Source organism: Salvelinus sp. IW2-2015, linkage group LG4p (genome assembly GCF_002910315.2).
Source record: "Salvelinus sp. IW2-2015 linkage group LG4p, ASM291031v2, whole genome shotgun sequence".
Taxonomy (NCBI): Eukaryota; Metazoa; Chordata; class Actinopteri; order Salmoniformes; family Salmonidae; genus Salvelinus; species Salvelinus sp. IW2-2015.
This window is the reverse complement of record NC_036841.1, coordinates 19057759-19080976: the sequence shown is the minus strand read 5'-3', so window position 1 is coordinate 19080976 and position 23218 is coordinate 19057759. Positions and strand designations below refer to the sequence as shown.

General features: G+C 43.2%; 1 protein-coding gene across 2 annotated transcripts in view; it reads left to right on the top strand.

The window, feature by feature from the left end:
* Positions 1-362: 362 nt before the first annotated feature.
* The window catches only part of LOC111960649 (endothelin-converting enzyme 2-like), a 62760-nt gene continuing 39904 nt past the window's right edge, over positions 363-23218 (top strand). For both annotated transcript variants that reach the window (XM_023982756.2, XM_070438525.1), the window contains exons 1-2: positions 363-470; positions 580-727. In XM_023982756.2, the coding sequence (XP_023838524.1) occupies positions 695-727 (33 nt within the window). In that variant the 5' untranslated portion in view covers positions 363-470; positions 580-694. The remainder of the gene's footprint in view (positions 471-579; positions 728-23218) is intronic.

Here is a 23218-nt window from a genome sequence, read left to right as displayed (position 1 = left end):
GTGAAGTGAGTATTTCTTATCTTGGCACACAGCTGTTGCCCTTCCATGTGTAGCCTATCTCACCACAATTCTCTTTCCTAGAATTACCCCTCAGCACCCCAACCCGATGCCTAGCCTACAATAAATGTTTTTGTCTTGGCAACGGAAGGCATGTGTGTGTGTGTGTGTGTAAGAGCGATTTATTGTTTTTCACTTTTGTTTATCTATTTCACTTGCTTTGACAATGTAAACATATGTTTCCCATGCCAGTTAAGCTCTTAAATGTAAATGTAATTGAGAGAGCGCAAGAGAGAGGAAGGGGTAGAAGGAGGGAGGGCGGGGTGTAGTCTGCAGGGTGATTGCGATCTTCCTTCTCGTTCATCCCCGGGTTAGCCGACTGCAGGCGTGAAAGGGCTTTTTCTCCCAACGATGGAACATTTTGCTGTAGGCCTACTCTGCTTGCTTTCGAGAGGCACTAGCTCTGGCATTAGGTAATGTTATGCTCTGGCGGGCACAGTCCATTGCGGTCCGAGAGCAACACGGATAGATATGTGTGAGAAAGGTTTAGTATATGTCCTTTTGTTGTTTGTTGTTCCGCAGGATTTGAGCGAGCGGGAGAGAGATGGCTACGCGACCCAGCCACTGGAATCGTCAACAGCAGTGGTAGAGAGTCTGTCGCGCTCGCCCCGCCGTCGATGTTGCTGTCTGTTGCACGATGAGCGTAGCTCTGCAAGATTTGCGGAACAACGTAAGTCTGGTAATGATCATGTTTGACCATCTTCTCAAACGTGATGTTGCTCTTCTCATAATGTATTAGGAGAGAGAGCGCCGCGAACTCGCGTACTGTATGTGATCGAAACCCATTGCAATCAATCAATCCCCATATGTATTTTATCGGGTTTCTTACAGCGAAAACAATTTCGCAGTCATGATTCGAATATGCCTTGTTTATATTCTGCACGTGTTGTAGGCTACGCGGACAATAATGCTCGAGCAGATTCCCCAGGTAGGCTTTGGGTCCTCCTCATATCCATCATATAAAATACCGTGTTCGGTACTCACTGCACATGATGGAATGAGTGCGCTTGCTCTTTCCATACAAACGTCGGTATTTTTTCATAACTTATCAACATGGTTTCATAAGAGAAGGTGCAGCCTCGGACACTCATGCTTTTCCCCCAGCATAGGACTACATGTTATTACATGTAATAATGTGATTGAATATATTTGAAGTTGTTAGAGAGACATTGCTTAGTCCAAGGCCCATGGGCTGACACTACCAGTAAATAGTCAAAGAAAGGTTGAGGTTTTATTCCGTGTCATTTTGGTGTGGGGCCCTAGGCTTGATCAAACATTGATGGTGTCGGCTACCTCTGGCTACTTTATTTAGCCTAGATGAATTGTATTGTGGGCTATTGTAACAGAGATGTTTCAGAACCACACTTGCATGAGCTTCAGTTCTGCAGGCTCACACAGTTGTGGAGCTTAGGAGACCCTTGGTCTGAACCTCAGTCGGTTGCACTAGCTTATAACTAACCTAGGCCCGACTTTGAACTTCGCCATTTTGCTTTTTCATTTGCGCTTGGTTTTGAATATAATGTATAGCCTTTTTGTCCCGCTACGGGGTCTTTCTTCAGGTCTTGTATTTTGTTGACTGGGTGTGCCTTGCCCAGACACTGTTGCCTATGTAGGCATAAGGACATGATATGGAACTAGAGTAAAGCAATGTAGGCCGTCATTGTACATAATAATTTGTTCTTAGCTGACTTGCTTAGTTAAATAGAGGTTAAATAAATCAAATGTATTCTACCATGACAACCAATACACAGCTGTTGACCGGTAACACAGGATAGGTTATGTAGAGATTCCAGTCTGACAGGCTGTACCTGTTGTTGGTGATGTTGCACTGTTACGTCGTCACCGAAATATTATCGATGTAAAAATGCCAAAAAAATGAGCATCTGTTCAGTATTGAAACAGTATTATGATAACAAAGTGAGATGTGAAATGTGTGTTGTGATCCAACAGATAAGGCTATCGAGGTAAAATATGGGCTGGATAGGGCATGTGTGTGTGTGTGTGTGTGTGTGTGTGTGTGTGTGTGTGTGTGTGTGTGTGTGTGTGTGTGTGTGTGTGTGTGTGTGTGTTTGTCTGTCTGTTAACCATCAAACTGAGAACAGGTAAAGTAGGCCTACTGTATGGGCTCAGTATGTAGGCATATGGCTCTTTATAGGCCTGTCTGTAATGTAGGCCTAAGGAGCTGGAAGAGCGGTCCCCGACCACTGTCCAATATGCCTTGAATCAATTAGTAGCCTGTAGTCCCCAGGGGGCATTTCTGAATATCTTCATTATCTCTCGAATGAACATCATTAATAACACAATCTGTGCACCGGGTCACAGTCGAGCAGGCTGTCACCCGCTAGACACACTGTGCACTAACTCAAAATTAGCTGAAAAAACTGTTACGAGGCCTCTACTGTTCCCAGTACCCGTGTTACGAAGACCAATGGTATTTACACTGTCTCAAAGGGCTGATCTTATCACACTGTAGAATATAGGACATCAAAGCACCTCGGGTCTGTCCCGCATAGTAACATGCAGAGACATGCACACGTGTGTGTGTGTGTGTGTGTACGTCATGGTATGCTTACTCGCACAGGAGTGAGTAACGTACGTTTACGTACACTGAACAAAAATATAAACACAACATACAAAGTGTTTCATGGGCTGAAATAAAAGATCCCAGAAGTTTTCCATGCGCACAGAGAGCTTGTTTCTCTAAAACAATGTGCACAAATTTGTTAACATCCTTGTTCGTGAGCATTTCCCCTTTGCCAAGATAAATGCATCCACCTGACCGGCGTGTCATATCAATGAGCTGATTAAACAGCATGATCATTACAGAGGTGTATCTTGTGCTGTGGACAATAAAAGGCCGCCCATAATGTTTAGTTTTGTCAGACAACGCAATGCCACAGATGTCTCAACTTTTGAGGGAGTGTGCAATTGGCATGCTGACTGCAGGAATGTCCTCCAGAGCTGTTGCCAGAGAATTGAATGTTAATTTCTCTCCCGTAAATTGGCTCCAACGTTGTTTTAGAGAATTTGGCAGTACGTCCAACCAGCCTCACAACCACAGACCACTTGTAACCACTCCAGCCCAGGACCTCCACATCCGGCTTCTTCACCTGCGGGATTGTCTGAGACCAGCCACCTAGACAGCTGATGAGACTGTCTCAGGGAAGCTCATCTGCATCCTCACAAGGGTGTGTCGTAACCAACTTCAGTGGGAAAATGCTCACCTTCGATGGCCACTGGCAGGCTGGAGAAGTGTGCTCTTTGCGGAAGAATTTCGGTTTTAGCTGTACTGGACAGATGGCAGACAGCGTGTATGCCGTCGTGTGGGTGAGCGGTTTGCTGATATCAATGTTGTGAACAGAGTGCCCCATGGTGGTGGTGGGGTTATGGTATGGGCAGGCATAAGCTAAGGACAATGACCACAATTGCATTTTATTGATGGCAATTTGAATGCACAGAGATACCGTGACGAGATCCTGAAGCCCGTTGTAGTGCCATTCATCCGCCGCCATCACCTCATGTTTCAGCATGATAATGCACGGCCCCATGTTGTAAGGATCTGTACCCAATTCCTGGAAGCTGAAAATGTCCCAATTCTTCCATGGCCTGCATTCTCACCAGACATTGAGCATGTTTGGGATGCTCTGGATCGACGTGTACAACAGTGTGTTCCAGTTCCCGCCAATGTCCAGCAGTGTCGCACAGCCGTTGAAGAGGAGAGGACAACATTCCACAGCCCACAATCAACAGCCTTATCAACTCTATGTCAAGGAGATGTGTCGCGCTGCATGAGGCAAATGGTGGTCACACCAGATACTGACTGGTTTTCTAATCCACACCCCTACCTTTTTTGTTAACGTATTTGTGACCAACAGATGCATATCTGTATTTCCAGTCATGTGAAATCCCTAGACTAGGTCCTAATTTAAATTGACTGATTTCTTTATGAACTGTAACTCAGTGAATTCTTTGAAATTGTTGCATGTTCCATTTATATAACTCATTATAAGGCTTATGATAATAATATCTCTGTCTAGCAAATTTTCAACTGATTTAATTCAGGATCATTATGAGATGATGCTATACTATACATGCTTACAATGTGGAGGAAATGCACCTCAAAAAGCATTAAAGGGGACAGTCCAAGATTCGAAAAGCAACAAAGCCGTCACCCAACCACTTGTTTTGTTAAACAGCTGAGGGGGCTGGAGAAATGTTAGCACTCTGAAATTTATAGACAGATGTATAGATGCAAGGACTGACCATCCCTGTCATGAGATCAAAATTATAGTTTTTTTAAACCTTGTTTTTGAAGAAAAACGCGTATACATTGTCATACGTCTCTGTGTGGCCTCAGCCTCAAATAAAGTATTAGCATTTGCTTCGCTGTGGCCAGTTGAGGGCGTGTTGGGAAAGGCCAAGACTGAGTGATGGCTGGAGAAGGAGGCCCTTGAGTGACCTGAACCCGGGGTTTATCAGGGCTGGGCATCCTGTGTGTGCGTGTGTGTACTGCCTTAGGGCGGTGGGGTGAGCTCCTTCCTGTCTGAAGCGAGACTCTCCATCTGTCCTGGCTCCATCGGTAGGGCTGGGGAGGTCATTGGCCTTGTCCTAAATAGCACCCTATTTCCTACAAAGGGCTGGCCAAACGTAGTGCACTATCTAGAGAAAAGGGTGCCATAATTTGAGATTTTACAAAATAAATGTAATAACCCTATGCAGGCTCATCATCACTTGCAAAACACTCCCCATTTGTCGCTGACTGTCATCCACTTAAGCATGTATCCTAAAGTGGGTTGGGGTCTGTTTTCATTTCCTTTGTTTACTGCTTTTTATTTACATTCTCTCTGACATATTTTAAGTCCTCTTCCTACTTCCCTCTCTTCCTCCATAACATCTCTCCTGGCAAATCTTACTCCTTCCTTGTCATCTGGCAACATGTCTCTCTGTCTCTCTGTGTTTTTCCTGATCTGGTTGTTTAACATTCTGCCAACTCTGCACTGTAGCACCTGAGATGGACAAGAGAGGAGGGGTGAATAGGCATGAGGGGGTATGAGCAGGGCCCAAAGTTTGATATTGACCACATGACCTGACCAGAAACAACTCTGGGCCTCAGTTATACACTATAAGCTTAGGCCCCTGTAAGGTCACATGCTCAGGGAAAACTCAGGGCCCCATAGAAATGAGGTTAAGAAGTCAATTTTTTGTGGCCTGCGGTTTGTCTATGGCTAGTGGATAACACCATCGCCTTTTAGCACTTATCTGCTGGTCTGCATGGGATGGAATCTTCATCCCACCACAGCTTTGTCTCACAAATGTCTCCTCACTTCTTTGTCTATCTACACTATCCTGCCTGTGCAATATAATACCTAAGACATACCTAGGGGGAATTCCACTTTTCGCCTATGTGTGTTTTCAACCAAAATGTATTGTACATGCTACTAAGTATTTAATGTAAGTATATGTTCATACACTACCGTTCAAAAGTTTGGGGTCACCTAGAAATATCCTTGTTTTTAAAAGAAAATCACATTTTTTTGTCCATTAAAATTACATCAAATTGATCAGAAATACATTGTAGACATTGTTAATCTTGAAAATGACTATTATAGTTGGAAACGGATGATTTTTAATGGAATATCTACATAGGCGTACAGAGGCCCATTATCAGCAACCATCACTCCTGTGTTCCAATGGCACGTTGTGTTAGCTAATCCAAGTTTATCATTTTAAAAGGCTAATTGAGCATTAGAAAACCCTTTTGCAATTATTTTAGCACAGCTGAAAACTGTTGTTTTGATTGAAGAAGCAATAAAACTGGCCTTTTAGACTAGTTGAGTATCTGGAGCTTCAGCATTGCTGGCCTTCTAGGCAGAGTTGCAAAGAAAAGGCCATATCTCAGACTGGCCAATAAAAATAAAAGATTATAAGATGGGCAAAAGAACACAGACACTGGACAGAGGAACTCTGCCAAGAAGGCCAGCATCCCGGAGTCGCCTCTTCACTGTTGACGTTGAGACTGGTGTTTTGTGGGTACTATTTAATGAAGCTGCCAGTTGAGGACTTGTGAGGCTTCTGTTTCTCAAACTAGACACTAAGGTACTTGTCCTCTTGCTCAGTTGTGCACCAGGGCCTCCCACTCCTCTTTCTATTCTGGTTAGAGCCAGTTTGAGCTGTATTTCTGATCATTTTGATGTTATTTTAATGGACAAAAAATGTGCTTTTCTTTCAAAAACAAGGACATTTCTAAGTGACCCCAAACTTTTGAACGGTGGTGTATATACAAAAGTATACCCCTTCAAATGAGTGGATTCGGCTATTTCAGCTATACCAGTTGCTGACAGGTGTATAACATCAAGCACACAGCCATGCGATCTCCATAGACAAACATTGGCAGGAGAATGGCCTTACTGAAGAGCTCAGTGACTTTCAATGTGGCACCGTCATACGATGCCACCTTTCATACAAGTCAGTTAATCAAATTTCTGCCCTGCTAGAGCTGTCCCGGTCAACTGTAAGTGCTGTTATTGTGAAGTGGAAATGTCTAGGAGCAACAATGGCTCAGCCGCAAAGTGGCAGGCCACACAAGCTCACAGAATGGGACCGCCGAGTGCTGAAGCGCAAAATTGTCTGTCCTCAATTGCAACACTCACTACTGAGTTCCAAACTGTCTCTGGAATCAACGTCAGCATAAGAACTGTTCGTCGGGAGCTTCATGAAATGGGTTTCCATGGATGGATGAGCAGCTAAGATCACCATGCGCAATGTCAAGCATTGGCTAGAGTGGTGTAAAGCTCGCCGCCATTCGACTCTGGAGAAGTGGAAACACTTTCTCTGGAGTGATGAATCATGCTTCACCATCTGGCAGTCTGACGGACGAATCTGGGTTTGGCGGATGCCAAGAGAACCCTACCTGTCCAATGCATAATACCAACTAAAGTTTGGTGGAATGGAATAATGATCTGGGGCTGTTTTTCATGGTTCCGGCTAGGCCCCTTAGTTCCAGTGAAGGGAAATCTTAATGCTACAACATACAATGATGTTCTAGATTATTCTGTGCTTCCAATTATATGGCAACAGTTTGGGGAAGGCCCTTTCCTGTTGACAAAGCATGACAATGCCCCCGTGCACAAAGAGAGGTCCATACAGAAATGGTTTGTCGATATCGATATGGAAGAACTTGACTGGCCTGCACAGAGCCCTGACCTCCACCCCATCAAACACCTTTTGGATGAATTGGAATGCCGACTGCGAGCCAGGCCTAATCTCCCATCATCAGTGCCCGACCTCACTGATGCTCTTGCGGTTGAATGGAAGCACGTTCTCGCAGCAATGTTCCAACATCTAGTGGAAAACCTTCCCAGAAGAGTGGAAGCTGTTATTGCAGCAAAGGGCGGAACAACTCCATATTGATGCCCATGATTTTGGAATGAGATGTTCAACGAGCATGACTTTTGGTCATGTAGTGTATCTGCGTAGTTCCCTTGAAATCTTGTAGACTTGCGGACTGTGTACAGTGTGTTTGTACAAGACACATGGAGAATTGAACACGGTTATTGCACTCACACAGTGGTGGAAAAAGTACTCAATTGTCATACTTGAGTAAAATTAAATGCTATACATCATAATGAGTAAAAGTAAAGATACCTTAACAGAAAATGACTCACGTAAAAGTCACCCAGTAAAATACTATTTGAGTAAAAATCTTAAAGTATCTGGTTTTAAATGTACTTAAATACAGTGGTGGAAAAAGTACTCAATTGTCATACTTGAGTAAAATTAAATGCTATACATCAAATTCCTTATATTAAGCAAACCAGACGGCACCATTTTTTTTATTTCATATGTTTTACGGACAGACGGGCACCCTCCAACACTCAGACATAATTTGCAAACACAGTACCACCCCCCCCACCAAAACTACTTAAGTAGTATTTTTATGAAGTACTTTACACCACTGTAAAGGGGCACGAGGGCCACATGTCCTATTAAAGGGGCCAAACAACGGGGGAAATCCTTGAAATTTCCTGAATATTCTTCTGATGTCCTCCCCTTTCTGTCTTTTTTTTGCTCTTTCCTCCAGCCTTCTCTCCTTCCTCCCTGTCGTCTTCCCTCCTTCCTCTCTAGAGGATAGAGAGAGAAGAGAAAGAGGAGTAACCTTGATGCCTAGATCAGTGACGTCATTCTCTCTCCATTGGGAGGACTCTACTGTCTCCCTCCCTCTCCCCGTCTGCCCCTCCCTCTCTTAAACTCTCTCACTCTGCTGTTCTCTTTAATTGATGACGCACTGAAGGGGACGCGTAGGGGTCAGGGGAGGAGAGAAACAGGAGAGAGAGATTAACAGAGAGAGCGTGTATTTTTTTCAGTGTACACACACTAACAAACAGAGGAATGACTCTAATCTGTAATGTGTGTTTGTTGGACTGAGACGGAAAGAGGGAAATGTGTACGTTTGTTTGTTTGAGCTTGTGTCTCTGTGTGTGCATGCGTGCATACACGTGTGCAAACGCACCAAAATTCGTCAGCCTTTTACAGATGCCCATCAATTAAAGCGTGATAAGCTTAGTGTTTCAACAATACTGGACTAGTGTTGCTTATGTAGGATTTACATAAGAGTTGTGGCAGCCTCCCTGGTTTTGTTTGTTGTGCTTGTTCATTTAAAGCGCTCGTAGTGTGCTCAAGTGGCTAGCTTAATTAGGGCAGCATTTTGTTGTCAGCAGAGAAGAGAATATCCTTTCTGTGTGCGAACAACAACAACAATCATGCAGGCTCTGGCTAAAAGTAGTGCATTATATATGGAATAGCGTTCCATTTGGAATGCAACCTCTCTGTGGTGGCTGACTGTAACCTGGGAGGGGAGGGGGCGGAGGACGCCCTCTATGGGTAGAGGTATGGAAATGCAAGATGACTGGCCACTGAACAGATGAATGGCTTGGCACACTCTTAGAAAAAAGGGTTCCTAAAGGGTTCTTTGGCTGTTCACATAGGAAAAAACTTTTTGGTTCCAGGCAGAACCCTTTTGGGTTCCATGTAGAACCAAAGAAAAGGGCTCTACATGGAACCAAAAAGGGTTTTCCTATGTGGACAGCCGAAGAACCCTTTTAGGTTCTAGATAGCAGTTTTTTTCTAAGAGTGTTGCGCTCCATGAATGAATGGGTGTTATTATTGTCAGTACAGATACCAAATCTAGGTTTAATATGCTCCTCAATTTGTAAAATGATTGCAACAACAGGAAAACACTGTGACGAAAATATGAAATAGCCTTTCTCTTGCCAGGCCTGTATGTATCTGTCTTTTGCTCTCTCTCTACCTGTCTGTCTCTCTCACTCTTGGAACTTTCTGTTATTTTTTAAATAATAATGCACACAGAGGCAAGCTTTCCAAAGAAAATGGACCCCCTCCCTTTCCCATCTATGGGCTAAAATGACCCATCTTTCTCTGCTTTCTCTACTTCACTTCTCTATCTCATCGTCAATGCTTGTTCTGTGTAATTCCCCTTTTCTTACACTTTTTCCTCTCCTTTTCTAAGAGGTATATCAAAATCAGTTTTACTCATCTCACACTGTCAATCCCTATCCTTTCTTTGTTTGTCCTCCCCACCCCCACCTCCTTAGCAGAATCCCGCCTCTCTTCCTTCACTTTCTCCCTCTGTTTTTCATTCGCTCTGTCTCGCTCTTGCTGTCTGTCTGCTTTCTCTTACTCTGTAACTCGCCCTCTTTCACTCCCACTGTCTTCCTCCGACCCTCCCTCACTCTTCAATTGCTTTGTGCTCAGTGTTTATAGTCATTCACTAACTCTGCATAGAGAAGGAGAGAGTGAGAGAGGGAGACAGAGAGAACAAGTGTAAGGACTAACTCTTGAATACTTTATTAAAGGTAAGTAAAGCGGAAATGTTCTCATTTATCCCTCCATCTCTCTCTTTTTCTTTATTTTTCTCTCTCCTTCTATCTCCCTACTTCTTTCGTATGATCGTTCTAACCTGAGAGAATAAGCTTATTGCCCTTAAACCAGCTGTTGACAGCTATGCTGCGCCGTGCCGGGGTGTGTGTTAGGCTGTTGCTAGGGGCATTAAAAAGTGTGTGTTTGTGTGGGAGGGAGTTGGTGCGACTCTGTGGCTTGGACTCATTTTCAGAGAGAAGAGAGAAAGGTCACGAATTGAAGAAAAGAGGAAAGGGAGATTGCTGAACCCTGACTTCCGTTTCTAAGTCGCTAGTGAGCAGCATTCGGTGTGTGTGTGTGTGTGTGTGTGAGCAGCGCTCTGCCCTCCAGTCCAGGACACAGTGGGCTGATAGATAAAGGGGTTTGAAAAGGTACAGGACATGGATCCTCACGCACGCACGTGCACACACACACACACACACACACACATACATATATGCACATCCACACAGAAACGCACACTACCATTTGAGGGTCCAGTGTGAGTGTCTGTGAAGGTCAAACACTAAAGTGGTGAGAGAGGGACAGGGAGTGTGTTAGCTCTGAGATGTAAGCAAAGAGAGGCACATTATTTACTTACTGCTTCTAAGGACAAAATCGGCCCACAGCTGGCGGCACTCATTAGTGTGTGTGTGCATATATATTTATGCTGGTGATGCAAGGGACAGATGTGTTATAGGTGAAATTGTTTCGTGCTGATGTTTGTTGCATCAACCTGAAGTCGGGGCAAGAAATAATCGATCCTAAAGTTTAAGACAGATCCTAAAGCATTGTCGTTTATTTATGTTAAGAGTTCCTCTTTTGTGCTGCTTTGTTCCTGTCTGATGTCTTTGCCGTTCTCACCATTGACTTTAAACGTCATTTTTTTAGATAAGCTGAAAGAGACATTTTTGGCATGTTGTCATATAATGTGGGTTGTTACAGATCCTAAATCAGAGGTAAAAGGTCAGTTTCCTGACAGTGTTTCTAATTCAATGGCCTTGCCTGTTTCCTCTAGGTACAGATCAGCAACCGTTCAGATGTTCCCAGGGTGCAGTGTGTGTTTGGTTTGTTATCTCACTGTAGCAGAGGCTAGTGTGTGTGTGTGTGTGTGTTTTCCTATACTTGTGGAGACCCCACAAGAATAGTAAAAAAATACAAATTGGACCAGCTGGGGACATTTTGTTAGTCCCCACAAGGTCAAATGATATTTCTTAGGGTTAAGGTTAGAATTACAGTACCAGTCAAAGTTTGTATACACCTACTCATTGGGCTCCCGAGTGGCGCAGCGGTCTAAGGCACTGCATCTCAGTGCTTGAGACGTCACTACAGAAACCCTGGTTCGATTCTAGGCTGTATCACAACCGGCTGTGATTGGGAGTCCCATAGGGCGGCACACGATTGGCCCAGCGTCAACTGGGTTTGGCTGGTGTAGGCTGTCATTGTAAATAAGAATTTGTTCTTAACTGACTTGCCTAGTTAAATAAAGGTTACAAAATGTTTTTTTGTAAAGACGTCAAAACTATGAAATAACACATGGAATACATAGTAACAAAAATGTGTTAAACATAAAAATATATTTTATATTTGAAATTCTTCAAAGTAGCCAACCTTTGTCTTGATGACAGCTTTGCACACTCTTAGCATTCTCTAAACCAGTTTCATTAATCGGGAATGCATTCCAACTAACAGGTGTGCCTTGTTAAAAGTACATTTATGGAATTTCTTTATACAGCCATTTCTGTATACTCGTCGCAAGACCCACTGGTTGATGCGTATTTATAAAACCCTCTTAGGCCTCACTCCCCCCTATCTGAGATATCTACTGCATCCCTCATCCTCCACATACAACCCCCTGTTCTGCCAGTCACATTCTGTTAAAGGTCCCCAAAGCGCACACACCCCTGGGTTGCTCGTCTTTTCAGTCCGCTGCAGCTAGCGACTGGAAGGAGCTGCAACAAACATTCAAACTGGACAGTTTTATCCCAATCTCGTCATTCAAAGACTCAATCATGGACACTCTTACTAACAGTTGTGGCTGCTTTGCGTGATGTATTAATGTCTCTACCTTTTATTTATTTTTTATTTAACCTTTATTTAACTAGGCAAGTCAGTTAAGAACAAATTCTTATTTACAATGACGGCCAAACCCGGACGACGCTGGGCCAATTGTGCACCACCCTATGGGATTCCCAATCACGGCTGGATGTGATGCAGCCTGGATTGCCCTTTGTGCTGTTGTCTGTGCCCAACAATGTTTGTACTATGTTTTGTGCTGCTACCAAGTTGTGTTGCTACCATACTGTGTTGTCATGTGTTGCTGCCTTGCTAAGTTGTTGTCTTATGTCTCTCTCTATGTAGTGTTGTGTTGTCTCTCTTGTCATGATGTGTGTGTTGTCCTATATTTGTATATTTTTTTTTTATCCAAGCCCCTGTACCCGCAAGGAGGCCTTTTGGTAGGCCATCATTGTAAATAAGAATGTGTTCTTAACTGACTTGCCTAATTAAATTAAATATAAAATAATATAAATTACCCGACCTCAACCCTATTGAAATGGTTTGGATGAGTTGGACCGCAGAGTGAAGGAAAAGCAGTGCTCAGCATATGTGGGAACTCCTTCAAGATTATTGGAAAAGCATTCCAGGTGAAGCTGGTTGAGAGAACGCCAAGAGTGTGCAAAGCTGTCAATGCAAATTTTGCTACTTTGAAGAATCTAAAATCTAAAATATATTTTGATTTGTTTAACACTTTTTTGGTCACTACATGATTCCATATGTGTTATTTCAGAGTTGTCTTCACTACTATTAGGATGTCTTCACTATTATTCGACATAGTAGAAAAACCCTTGAATTAGTAGCTGTGTCCACACTTTTGACTGGTACTGTAGGGTTAGGGTTAGGAGCTTGGGTTAAGGTTAGGTTTTCATTTTAACGTTAAGGTTAGGGCAAGGGTACGGGTTAGGGTTATGGAAAAATAGGATTTTGAATTGTGTGTCCCCACAAGGTTAGTTGGTCAAGACTTTGTGTGTGTGTGCATGCGCTGTGACCCCAGAGACCTAGGGTTGCATCCTAAATGACTACCTATTAGTGCGTGCTCTGGTCAAAAGTAGTGTACTATGTAGGGAATAGGGTACCATTTGGGACGCATTCCCGGTCTCTGGTGATTAAGGAAGATCACATGACCTCTGATCTCAGCTTTCAAGACGCCTTCGAGGGACAATGAAGAATTCCTGTCACCAGGGTTTGTATCTGTGGACTTCTTTAACTATTCCTGTGGGGACCAGAAGTAAACGAACAAAAATCTGACCAGCTCAAGGTCAAATTCTATTTCTAGAGGGTTTAGGGTTAAAGTTAGAATTAGTGTTAGGGTTAGAATTACGTTAAGGTTTAGGAGCTAGGTTAGGGTTAAGGTTAGGTTTTTGGGTTAAGGCTAGGGTTAGCGGGGTTAGGAAAAATAGGATTTTGAATGGGATTGAATTGTGTGTCCCCCACAAGGTTAACTGTACAAGACCTGTGTGTGTGGGCACTGAGTAATCAACAGATGCAGCACTGACCCTCTCCATTCACAGCTGACAGGGATGAGCATCTGGAAAATGTCACTCACTACTTCCTTTAATGAGCAAACTGTGTCAATGTGGATCTGTGTGTGTGACTATTTTAACATTGTGTGCATGTGTGGGACTATATATCCTCTTAGATTTAAAGTCCCCTGTTTTGGGGACCATCAAGGTTCTGGTACCAGTTCTGACTTACATTTTCGCGTATAAACTGGTATTTGGATAGCATAGATCGAAATGGCTTGCATTGAGCGATAGCCCTGATTCTCACGGACACAGGAGTATGTATGTTCTGCCTGTGTGAAGCAGGATGTGAAATCTGACACCATTTTATGCTGGGATGTCCCTCCTAGCATTTCATTCGCTATTCTGACTGTCCATCAACTCCTGGCTGATCCATACATCACACCGACTAACAACGCATATGCCTGGAATCCTTACATCGTAACGCAGCAGGATAGAGTGGTTTCGACACTGTAGCACATTCAGAGATCGATTTGTAGCCAGTAATCAAAAATAATTAATACATTTTTAACAAATAGAAAGTGCTATGTGCCATAGATGGACAATGTTAATATGAGATGAAAGGTGAGTTCCTGTCGAGTTCAGGGATCCAAGCTAGAGCTCTGAGACATTCACAGCGATGGGGACAGATGTCTTGATCAAGAGGGACCTTTAGAAAATATGCACATTTTCTCGAAAGCAAAATATATAAATATGTATTTTACAGTTATAAGGAAGGTGACATCTTATAGTTAGTCATTTAGAAAAAATATAAGTCATTTCAAGCCGTATTCATATAGTATTTCATATTTGTACTGTGTTCTTGAGCTTGTGTCCTCAAAAGTGACTACTGACCTCAGCAGTTTAACAGTTTTTTACCAGAAAAGCTAGATTTGAACCTTACTAGTTGTTGTTTATGGCCCTCTCATGATAAATCATTACTTTTGGGGAATACGTTGATTACATTTAGTTACATTTAAGACTTTTGTGACTTCTATTGGTTCCATTTCCCCAGGCAACTTGGCAAGTCACAGTGAAACACAGCTTCAGTGTTTGTTTGTGTGTGTGTCTTTACTGTGTGTGTGCTTGAGAGTGATGCTGGTGATTATTTGTGTTTAGTGAGTTGGACCTCGCCCATGTCTCATGGCGTCTGTGTGTCTGAGCACCTACACTCAGGGGGGGATCAGGGTCCTGGAGTAAACTGCCCCCTCCCTCCCCTTCTCTCTTTCTCTCTGTCCATCTCTCTTTCCCCCCTTTCTGTCTGTCCCTCTCCCTTTTCTCTTTCTTTACTTCTCCCTCTCTCTCCTTCTCTCTCTCTGTCCCCCCGTTCTCTCTTTCTGTCTGTCCCTCTCTTTTTCTATACTTCTCTCTTTTGTGTGTCACCCTCTCTCCTCTCTCCCATAGTCCTCCTTATCTCTCTCTCGCGCAGTCCCTCAGTCATTTTCTCTTGCTTAGTATTCTAGTCAGCAAGTCCTCCTCATCTCACCCAGTCAAAGAAGGTTTTGTTTCCGCGAGAGTATGTGTATAACATGATGTACTGTATATGTTTATACAACAGAATATGTATCATCTCTACGTGTGTGCGTGTATATGTGTGTGGGGGACTGTGGTGGCCTCTGTGGCGATGCAGTGGTGAGACGGGCGGGGGGGGGAGTGACTGTATTTCCAGCTCTTGGGGGCAGAAGGCTGAGCTGTGCCAGGGTGAATCCACCAACGTCGCTTTTCCTTCAAAAACACTCCTCAGGAAACCACTTCAAACAATCACATTCCGCACGGTGAAAGTACCGCCACCACTCCTGCAGCTCGGGAAAACCTCCCCTTCCCTTCGCCTCCCTCAGCACGGGTACTCCCTCCCTCTCTCTCTCTCACTCTTCTTCTCCCTCTCCTCTCTGTCACACACACACACACACACACACACACACACACACACACACACACACACACACACACACACACACACACACACACACCACACACACACACACCACACACACACACACACATAGGCAGGCAAGCACGCATGCAGATTCACTCTTACCCATTTATGTACATAGACACACACACACGTGCAGATGTACACACAAATACGGAAACTTATACTCTCTGGATCCCGTTTAGGTATAGGTGGAAGAACACCCTGTGGATTTAGCCCCAAGGAGTAGGCCTGCTTGTGTCTGTGTACAGTACAAGTTTGGACACACCTACTCATTGCAGGGTTTTTCTTTATTTTTACTATTTTCTGCATTGTAGAATTATAGTGAAGACATCAAAACAATGAAATAACACATGGAATCATGTAGTAACCAAAACAAGTCTTAAACAAATCAAAACATTTTTAGTTTCTTCAAAGTAGCCACCCTTTGCCTTGATGACAGCTTTGCACACTCTTGACCTTCTCTCAACCAGCTTCATGAGGTAGTCACCTGGAATGCATTTCAATTAACAGGTGTGCCTTGTTAAAAAGTAACTTTTTTTGCCATCTCACATCAAATCACATTTTATTTGTCACATGTGCCGAATACAACAGTGAAGTGCTTACTTTACAAGCCCTTTAACCAACAATGCAGTTTTAAGAAAAATACAAAAAAGTAACAAATAATGAAAGAGCAGCAGTAAAATAATAATAGCGAGGTAATTGAGGTAATATGTACATGTAGGTAGAGTTATTAAAGTGACTATGCATAGATAATGATAGAGTAGCAGCCGCGTAAGAAGTGGGAGGGTGGCAATGCAAATAGTCTGGGTAGCCATTTGATTAGGTGTTCAGGAGTCTTATGGCTTGGGGGTTAAAGCTGTTTTGAAGCCTCTTGGACCTAGACTTGGAACTCCGGTAATGCTTGCTGTGCGGTAGCAGAGAGAACAGTCTATGACTAGGGTGGCTGGAGTCTTTGACAATTTTTAGGGCCTTCCTCTGACACCACCTGGTATAGAGGTTGTGGATGGCAGCAAGCTTGGCCCCAGTGACGTACTGGGCCGTTCGCCCTACCTTGCCGTTGGAGGCCGAGCAGTTGCCATACCAGGCAGTGATGCAACCCGTCAGGATGCTCTCGTTGGTGCAGCTGTAGAACCTTCTGAGGACCCATGCCAAATCTTTTGAGTCTCCTGAGGGGGAATAGGTTTTGTCGTGCCCTCTTCACGACTGTCTTGGTGTCCTTGGACCATTTTAGTTTGTTGATTATGTGGACGCCAAGGAACTTGAAGCTCTCAACCTGTACCACTACAGCCCCGTCGATGAGAATGGGGGCATGCTCAGACCTCCTTTTCCTGTAGTCCACAATCATCTCCTTTGTCTTGATCACGTTGAGGGAGAGGTTGTTGTCCTGGCACCACACTGTCAGGTCTCTGACCTCCTCCCTACAGGCTGTCTCGTCATTGTCAGTGATCAGGTTCTACCACTGTTGTGTCATCGGCAAACTTAATGATGTTGTTGGAGTCGTGCCTGGCCGTGCAGTCATAAGTGAGCAGGGAGTACAGGAGGGGACTGAGCACGCACCCCTGAGGGGTTTTCTTTCCTTCTTAATATGTTTGAGACAATCTGTTGTGTTGTGACAAGGTAGGGGTGGTATACAGACGATAGCACTATTTGGTAAAAGACCAAAGAGAAATGACAGTCCATTACTTTAAGACATAAAGTTCAGTCGATCCTGAACATTTCGAGAACTTTGAAAGTTTCTTGAAGTGCGGTCGCAAAAACCATCAAACACTGTGATGAAACTGGCTCTCATGACGACCGCCACAGGAAAGGAAGACCCAGAGTTACCTCTGCTTCAGAGGATAAGTTCATTAGAGTTACCAGCCTCAGAAATTGCAGCCCAAATAAATGCTTCACAGAGTTCAAGTAACAGAGTTCAAATCTCAACATCAACTGTTAAGAGGAGACTGCGTGAATCAGGCCTTCATGGTCAAATTGCTGCAAAGAAACCACTACTAAAGAACACCAATAAGAAGAAGAGACTTGCTTGAATCAAGAAACACGAGCAATGGACATTAGACCAGAGGAAATCTGTCCTTTTGGTCTGATGAGTCCCAATTTGAGATTTTTGGTTCCAACGCATGATCTCTGCATGTGTGGTTCCCACTGTGAAGCATGGAGGCAGAGGTGTGTGGGTGCTTTGCTGGTGACACTGTCAATGACTTATTAAGAATTCAAAGTACACTTAAAAACAAGGGTACCACAGCATTGCCATCCCATCTGGTTTGCGCTTAGTGGGATTATCAATTGTTTTTCAACAAGACAATGAACATGAACACAATGAACAAGACCCAAAACATACATCCATGCTGTGTAAGAGCTATTTGACCAATAAGGAGAGTAATGGAGTGCTGCATCAGATGACCTGGCCTCCACAATCAACCGACCTCAACCCAATTGACTGGTACTGAATATGTGTGTGTGTGTGTGAACATTGCAACTCCTAAACGTAACTCTAACCTTTACCATAGTAATTTGTTGCACATACTCTAACCAATGGAGGCTGCTGAGGGGAGGACGGACATTCACTCCATTCCAGACATTATTATGAGCAGTTCTCCCCTCAGCAGCTTCCACTGACTCCAATTGTTACCCAGCCCTGCAGTGCAGGCCTCTCTGTGTTGTTCAGCCTAACTTCACTTCACTGAGTTTCGGTTCTGTGTACTGGTTACTCCTCATACACTAGATTAGAATGTTAGTAAGTAAGCCATGTCCGAGCCAGAATTGCCCATAGGGCATTATATACAACATTCATCTCAGGGAAAATATCATCAACATTTTACTCGAATAACAAAATATAATAACAATAATTGGCTTTTACAACTTACATTTCTTCTGTGTATATACTGTACTTTCGACTAGTAAGGATCCTGCCTGGCTATCTCCTGTTTCTGCAGCGTGAGGTAGCTGGATATACAAGTATCCCCCCTGGACAGGTTGCTGGTCGATTACGTAGTTACTCTGCATACAGAGTTCGGGAAATGTTTAGAAACTGTTTACTTCTCACACAGAGTTCTGGGGATTGTTTCTCAGGTGCTGTCCTACTGGCACCGTTGCGTTCTAATTTCCAGTAAAGCAGCCCCACGTGTTCAGTGTCATCCCCGTTCCTAGGACCCCACCTGAACCCTCTAGCTGTTCCCGCAACAGCCTATGCGATTGGCCGCTCCACATTCATGATTCATATTATAGCCTCGGTGAAAAGACTGCTTGTCCTCCCCGGCCATGGACCCATCCAGAAATAAATGGCGGTAATAATAATCACAAAACAGGATCACTCTTCACTACAAATGGCTGTGGGGATTTACTGCATTTCTTTGTTTGTGGATACTTCCAAAATGGTACCCTACTGTATATCTTACATAGTGTTTTGACCAGACTAGAGGTCGACCGATTAATCGGCACGGCCGATTTAATTCGGGCCGATTTCAAGTTTTCATAACAATCGGTAATCGGCCGATTACATTGCACTCCACGAGGAGACTGCGTGGTAGGCTGACTACCTGTTATGTGAGTGCAGCAAGGAGCCAAGGTAAGTTGCTAGCTAGCATTAAACTTATCTTATAAAAATCAATCAATCTTAACATAATCACTAGTTAACTACACATGGTTGATGATATTACTAGTTTAACTAGCTTGTCCTGTGTTGCAAATAGTCAATGCGGTGCCTGTTAATTTATCATCAAATCACAGCCTACTTCACCAAACGGGTGATGATTTAACAAGCGCATTTGCGAAAAAAGCCCTGTCGTTGCACCAATGTACCTAACCATAAACATCAATGCCTTTCTTAATAAAATCAACACACAAGTATATATTTTTTAAACCTGCATATTTAGTTCAAATAAATTCATGTTAGCAGGCAATATTAACTAGGGAAATTGTGTCACTTCTCTTGCGTTCTGTGCAAGCAGAGTCAGGTTATATGCAGCATTTTGGGCTGCCTGGTTCGTTACGAGTGTGAACTGTGTGAAGACCATTTCTTCCTAACAAAGACCGTAATTAATTTGCCAGAATTTTACATAATGATGACATAACATTGAAGGTTGTGCATTGTAACAGCAATATTTAGACTTATGGATGCCACCCGTTCGATAAAATACGTAACGGTTCTGTATTTCACTGAAAGAATAAACATTTTGTTTTCGAAATGATAGTTTTCGGATTTGACCATATTAATGACCAAAGGCTCGTATTTCTGTGTGTTTATTATATTATAATTAAGTCTATGATTTGATATTTGATAGAGCAGTCTGACTGAGCGGTGGTTGGCAGCAGCAGGCTCGTAAGCATTCATTCAAACCGCACTTTCCTGCGTTTGCCAGCAGCTCTTCGCAATGCTTAAAGCACAGCGCTTTGCACTTTTACTTTCATCTCCAACACTGTGTTTTTTTTCATTATTTAAACCAAATTGAACGTTTCATTATTTATTTGAGACTAAATAGATGTTATTTATGTATTATATTAAGTTAAATTCAGTATTGTTGTAATTGTCATTATTACAAATATATAAATAAAAATCGGCCGATTTTAATCGGTATCGGCTTTTTTTGGTCCTCCAATAATCGGTATCGGCGTTGAAAAATCATAATCAGTCGATCTCTAAACCAGACCCCTATGGGCTCTGGTCAAAGTAGTGCACTAAATAGATAAAAGGGTGTCATTTGGTACGTAGCCTGGGTCTTATACCAAGTCACAGTTTAAGATGTGATAACAATACACCCACTAGCAAGGGACATGAAGTGTGCTGAGTATCTATAGTATGGGGTTTTGTTTATGGACTCATAGATGAAGTGGCTGTTGGAAGAGACTAAGGTTTACCAGGCATACATCCTTTTCCTAGCTGGGTCGTGATCAGGAGAACGCAGCGTACTGAATATTGTAGATAGAAATGCCATGAATAGAGCTCACATGATTCCTAGAAAGATAGTCTATTTTGTGGTGATGGCTTTGGATTGGATAGGAGAAAATGAGTGGTGGGGGTGGTGTAAAGGAGAGAGGAACATGGTCAATGGGTGTGATGTGGGCGGATGGAAGGAAGATTTTGAGAGTAGACTATTAGAAAGGTCATACAGAGAGTACTTTGCGTGCAAGTGTGTGTGTGTGTGGGTAGATGTGTGTCTGTTAGTGTGCGTGTGTGTGTCTCAGGGGATTTTCATAAAAGTAATGTACAAGGCACCATTTCTTGATTCAGTTGTACTCTTTTGAGGATGTGAGTGTTGTCAGAGAGAAAGAGGGAGCCAGAGTAAATATCAGTCACCTACTGCTCGCGTGCCTGTGTGTGTGTAAAGCCATTCACTTTAGAGAAGGGATGTTAGTCTCTGTCAGAATTTTTTATTTTTATTTTTTTACACAGATGGCTATCCACAAAGCTAACATCAGTGCCACGCTATTACATTTACATCAGGTCAATCAATAGCCAATAGCAGTTGACTTTAATGGGCTGTCATTGTTGTCTCCTCTGTATTGTGGCCATTGCCTTGGTGCGCATACACACACATACCGTTATCAATAGGCCATCATCGTCACTTTGGAAACCGTTGGTTTCCTTAGTAGCCTGAGCCGTTATCCTCACACATCAGTTTCCAACAAGAATAATCTCCACCCGGCACAGCCAGAAGAGGACTGGCCACCCCTCATAGCCTGGTTCCTCTCTAGGTTTCTTCCTAGGTTTTGGCCTTTCTAGGGAGTTTTTCCTAGCCACCGTGCTTCTACACCTGCATTGCTTGCTGTTTGGGGTTTTAGGCTGGGTTTCTGTACAGCACTTCGAGATATTAGCTGATGTACGAAGGGCTATATAAAATAAACTTGATTTGAATACTATAATAATACCCAGTCTTATCTACAACTCAGTCTCCGTGTCTTATCTACAGCGTACACACACTCTCTCTGTGTCTTACACACATGCACATACTCATATGCAGACATGCACGCATGCACGCATACACAGAGAGACACATTGTTAGACTTCAGTTGCGGCTTTATCGATCATAGTCTGCTGCTGGTAAAACGTATGTGTTATGGCTTTACACCCCCTGCTATATTGTGGATAAAGAGTTACCTGTCTAACAGAACACAGAGTGTGTTCTTTAATGGACGCCTCTCCAACATAATCCAGGTAGAATCAGGAATTCCCCAAGGCAGCTGTCTAGGCCCTTTGAAAAAACGAATCTTCACCAATGAATTGTCACTGGCTTTGAGGAAAGCCAGAGTGTCTATGTATGCGGATGACTCAACATTATGCATGACAGCTGTATATAGGTTTTTCTATTGTGTTATTGACTGTGTGTTTGTTTATCCCATGACACTGTGTGGTTTTTGTGGAACTGCTTTGCTTTATCTTGGCCAGGTCGCAGTTGTAAATGAGAACTTGTTCTCAACTGGCCTACCTGGTTAAATAAAGGTGAAAAAAATCCAAATAATAATAATTTAAAAAATACCCCAAGACATGCCACACGAGGTCTCTTCACAGTCCCCAAGTCCAGAAAGTCCAGAACAGACCATGGAAGGTGCACAGTACTAAATAGAGCCATGACTAACTCATGCAAGCAGTAAAGTTAGATTTAAAAAAAAAAAAAACAGATGAAAAAAACCTTATGGAACAGCGGGGACTGTGAAGAAACACACACATAGGCAGGCACACACACACACACGATAGCATACGCAGTATACACACACACATGCATTTTGTACTGTATATATGTGGTAGTGCTGTAGTAGGGGCCTGAGGGCACACGGTCTGTGAATGTATTGTGATGTATTAAAATTGTATAAACGTCCTTAATTTTGCTGGACCCCAGGAAGAGTAGCTGGGGGATCCATAGTAAAAACACAGACATGACAGACACACACACACACACACAACCAATTACGCACCACTAATACACTCTGTATTGCGGTTCCCCCTATGTTAGTCATGTATTGGTTCCCTTCAGCCACCCACCACACCCGCATCATACAATGAATTCCTCCCTCCCTGACGGCCTTCTGCTTTATGATTCTAACTTATCTTCCTGTCGCATTCCTTATTAACCTGGAAGGGGAGCAAGGGAGGAACGTCATCGGGTGGGGACCATTGTGAGAATATCTACAAACAGCAAGTGTGTGTGTGTGTGTGACTGCTTCTGGTGAGGAACTGTTGTTGTTTTATGTCTCTTTAAGCTAGTGTGCTCCCCTTTTTAGTTTGTTTTGTCTCGTTATACACGGGTTTGGGATTTGTTGTTTTTGTTTACGTGTGTTGTTTTTAGAGGATTCACTAGCTGGGGACATCCAGAACAACGTTAGGCAGAGGAAGATGTTCATTGTGTGTATGATTGAGAGAGAGAGGGGGGGGGGGCATGTCTAAGGAAAAACTTACTAAGCAGAATGTTCTCGTGTTGGTTGATCGTCATGTGACAGTACAGTATGATTACAGTGCGAAACTAACCGACATAGATGATCAGATACCGAGGAATAGCTCTTTTCGGAAAAGTAGAAATGTCCCCTAGACAAACCGACACAGGTGAGAGGGAGAGAAAGAAAAAAAGAGGATATGGGGCGTAACGTGTCTGGTGAATCAGTGCAATATCCCAGGGGGCAAAACCAGTTGCAGTGACATTTTTTATGACGTCATCTGTTGGATTGGATACTAGTTGTATAAGGACATTTTGTTAACATCTTTTTCTGGTTTTATGACCTGATAACAACCAACATATGTCTTTTCCATTCCACGTTTGTC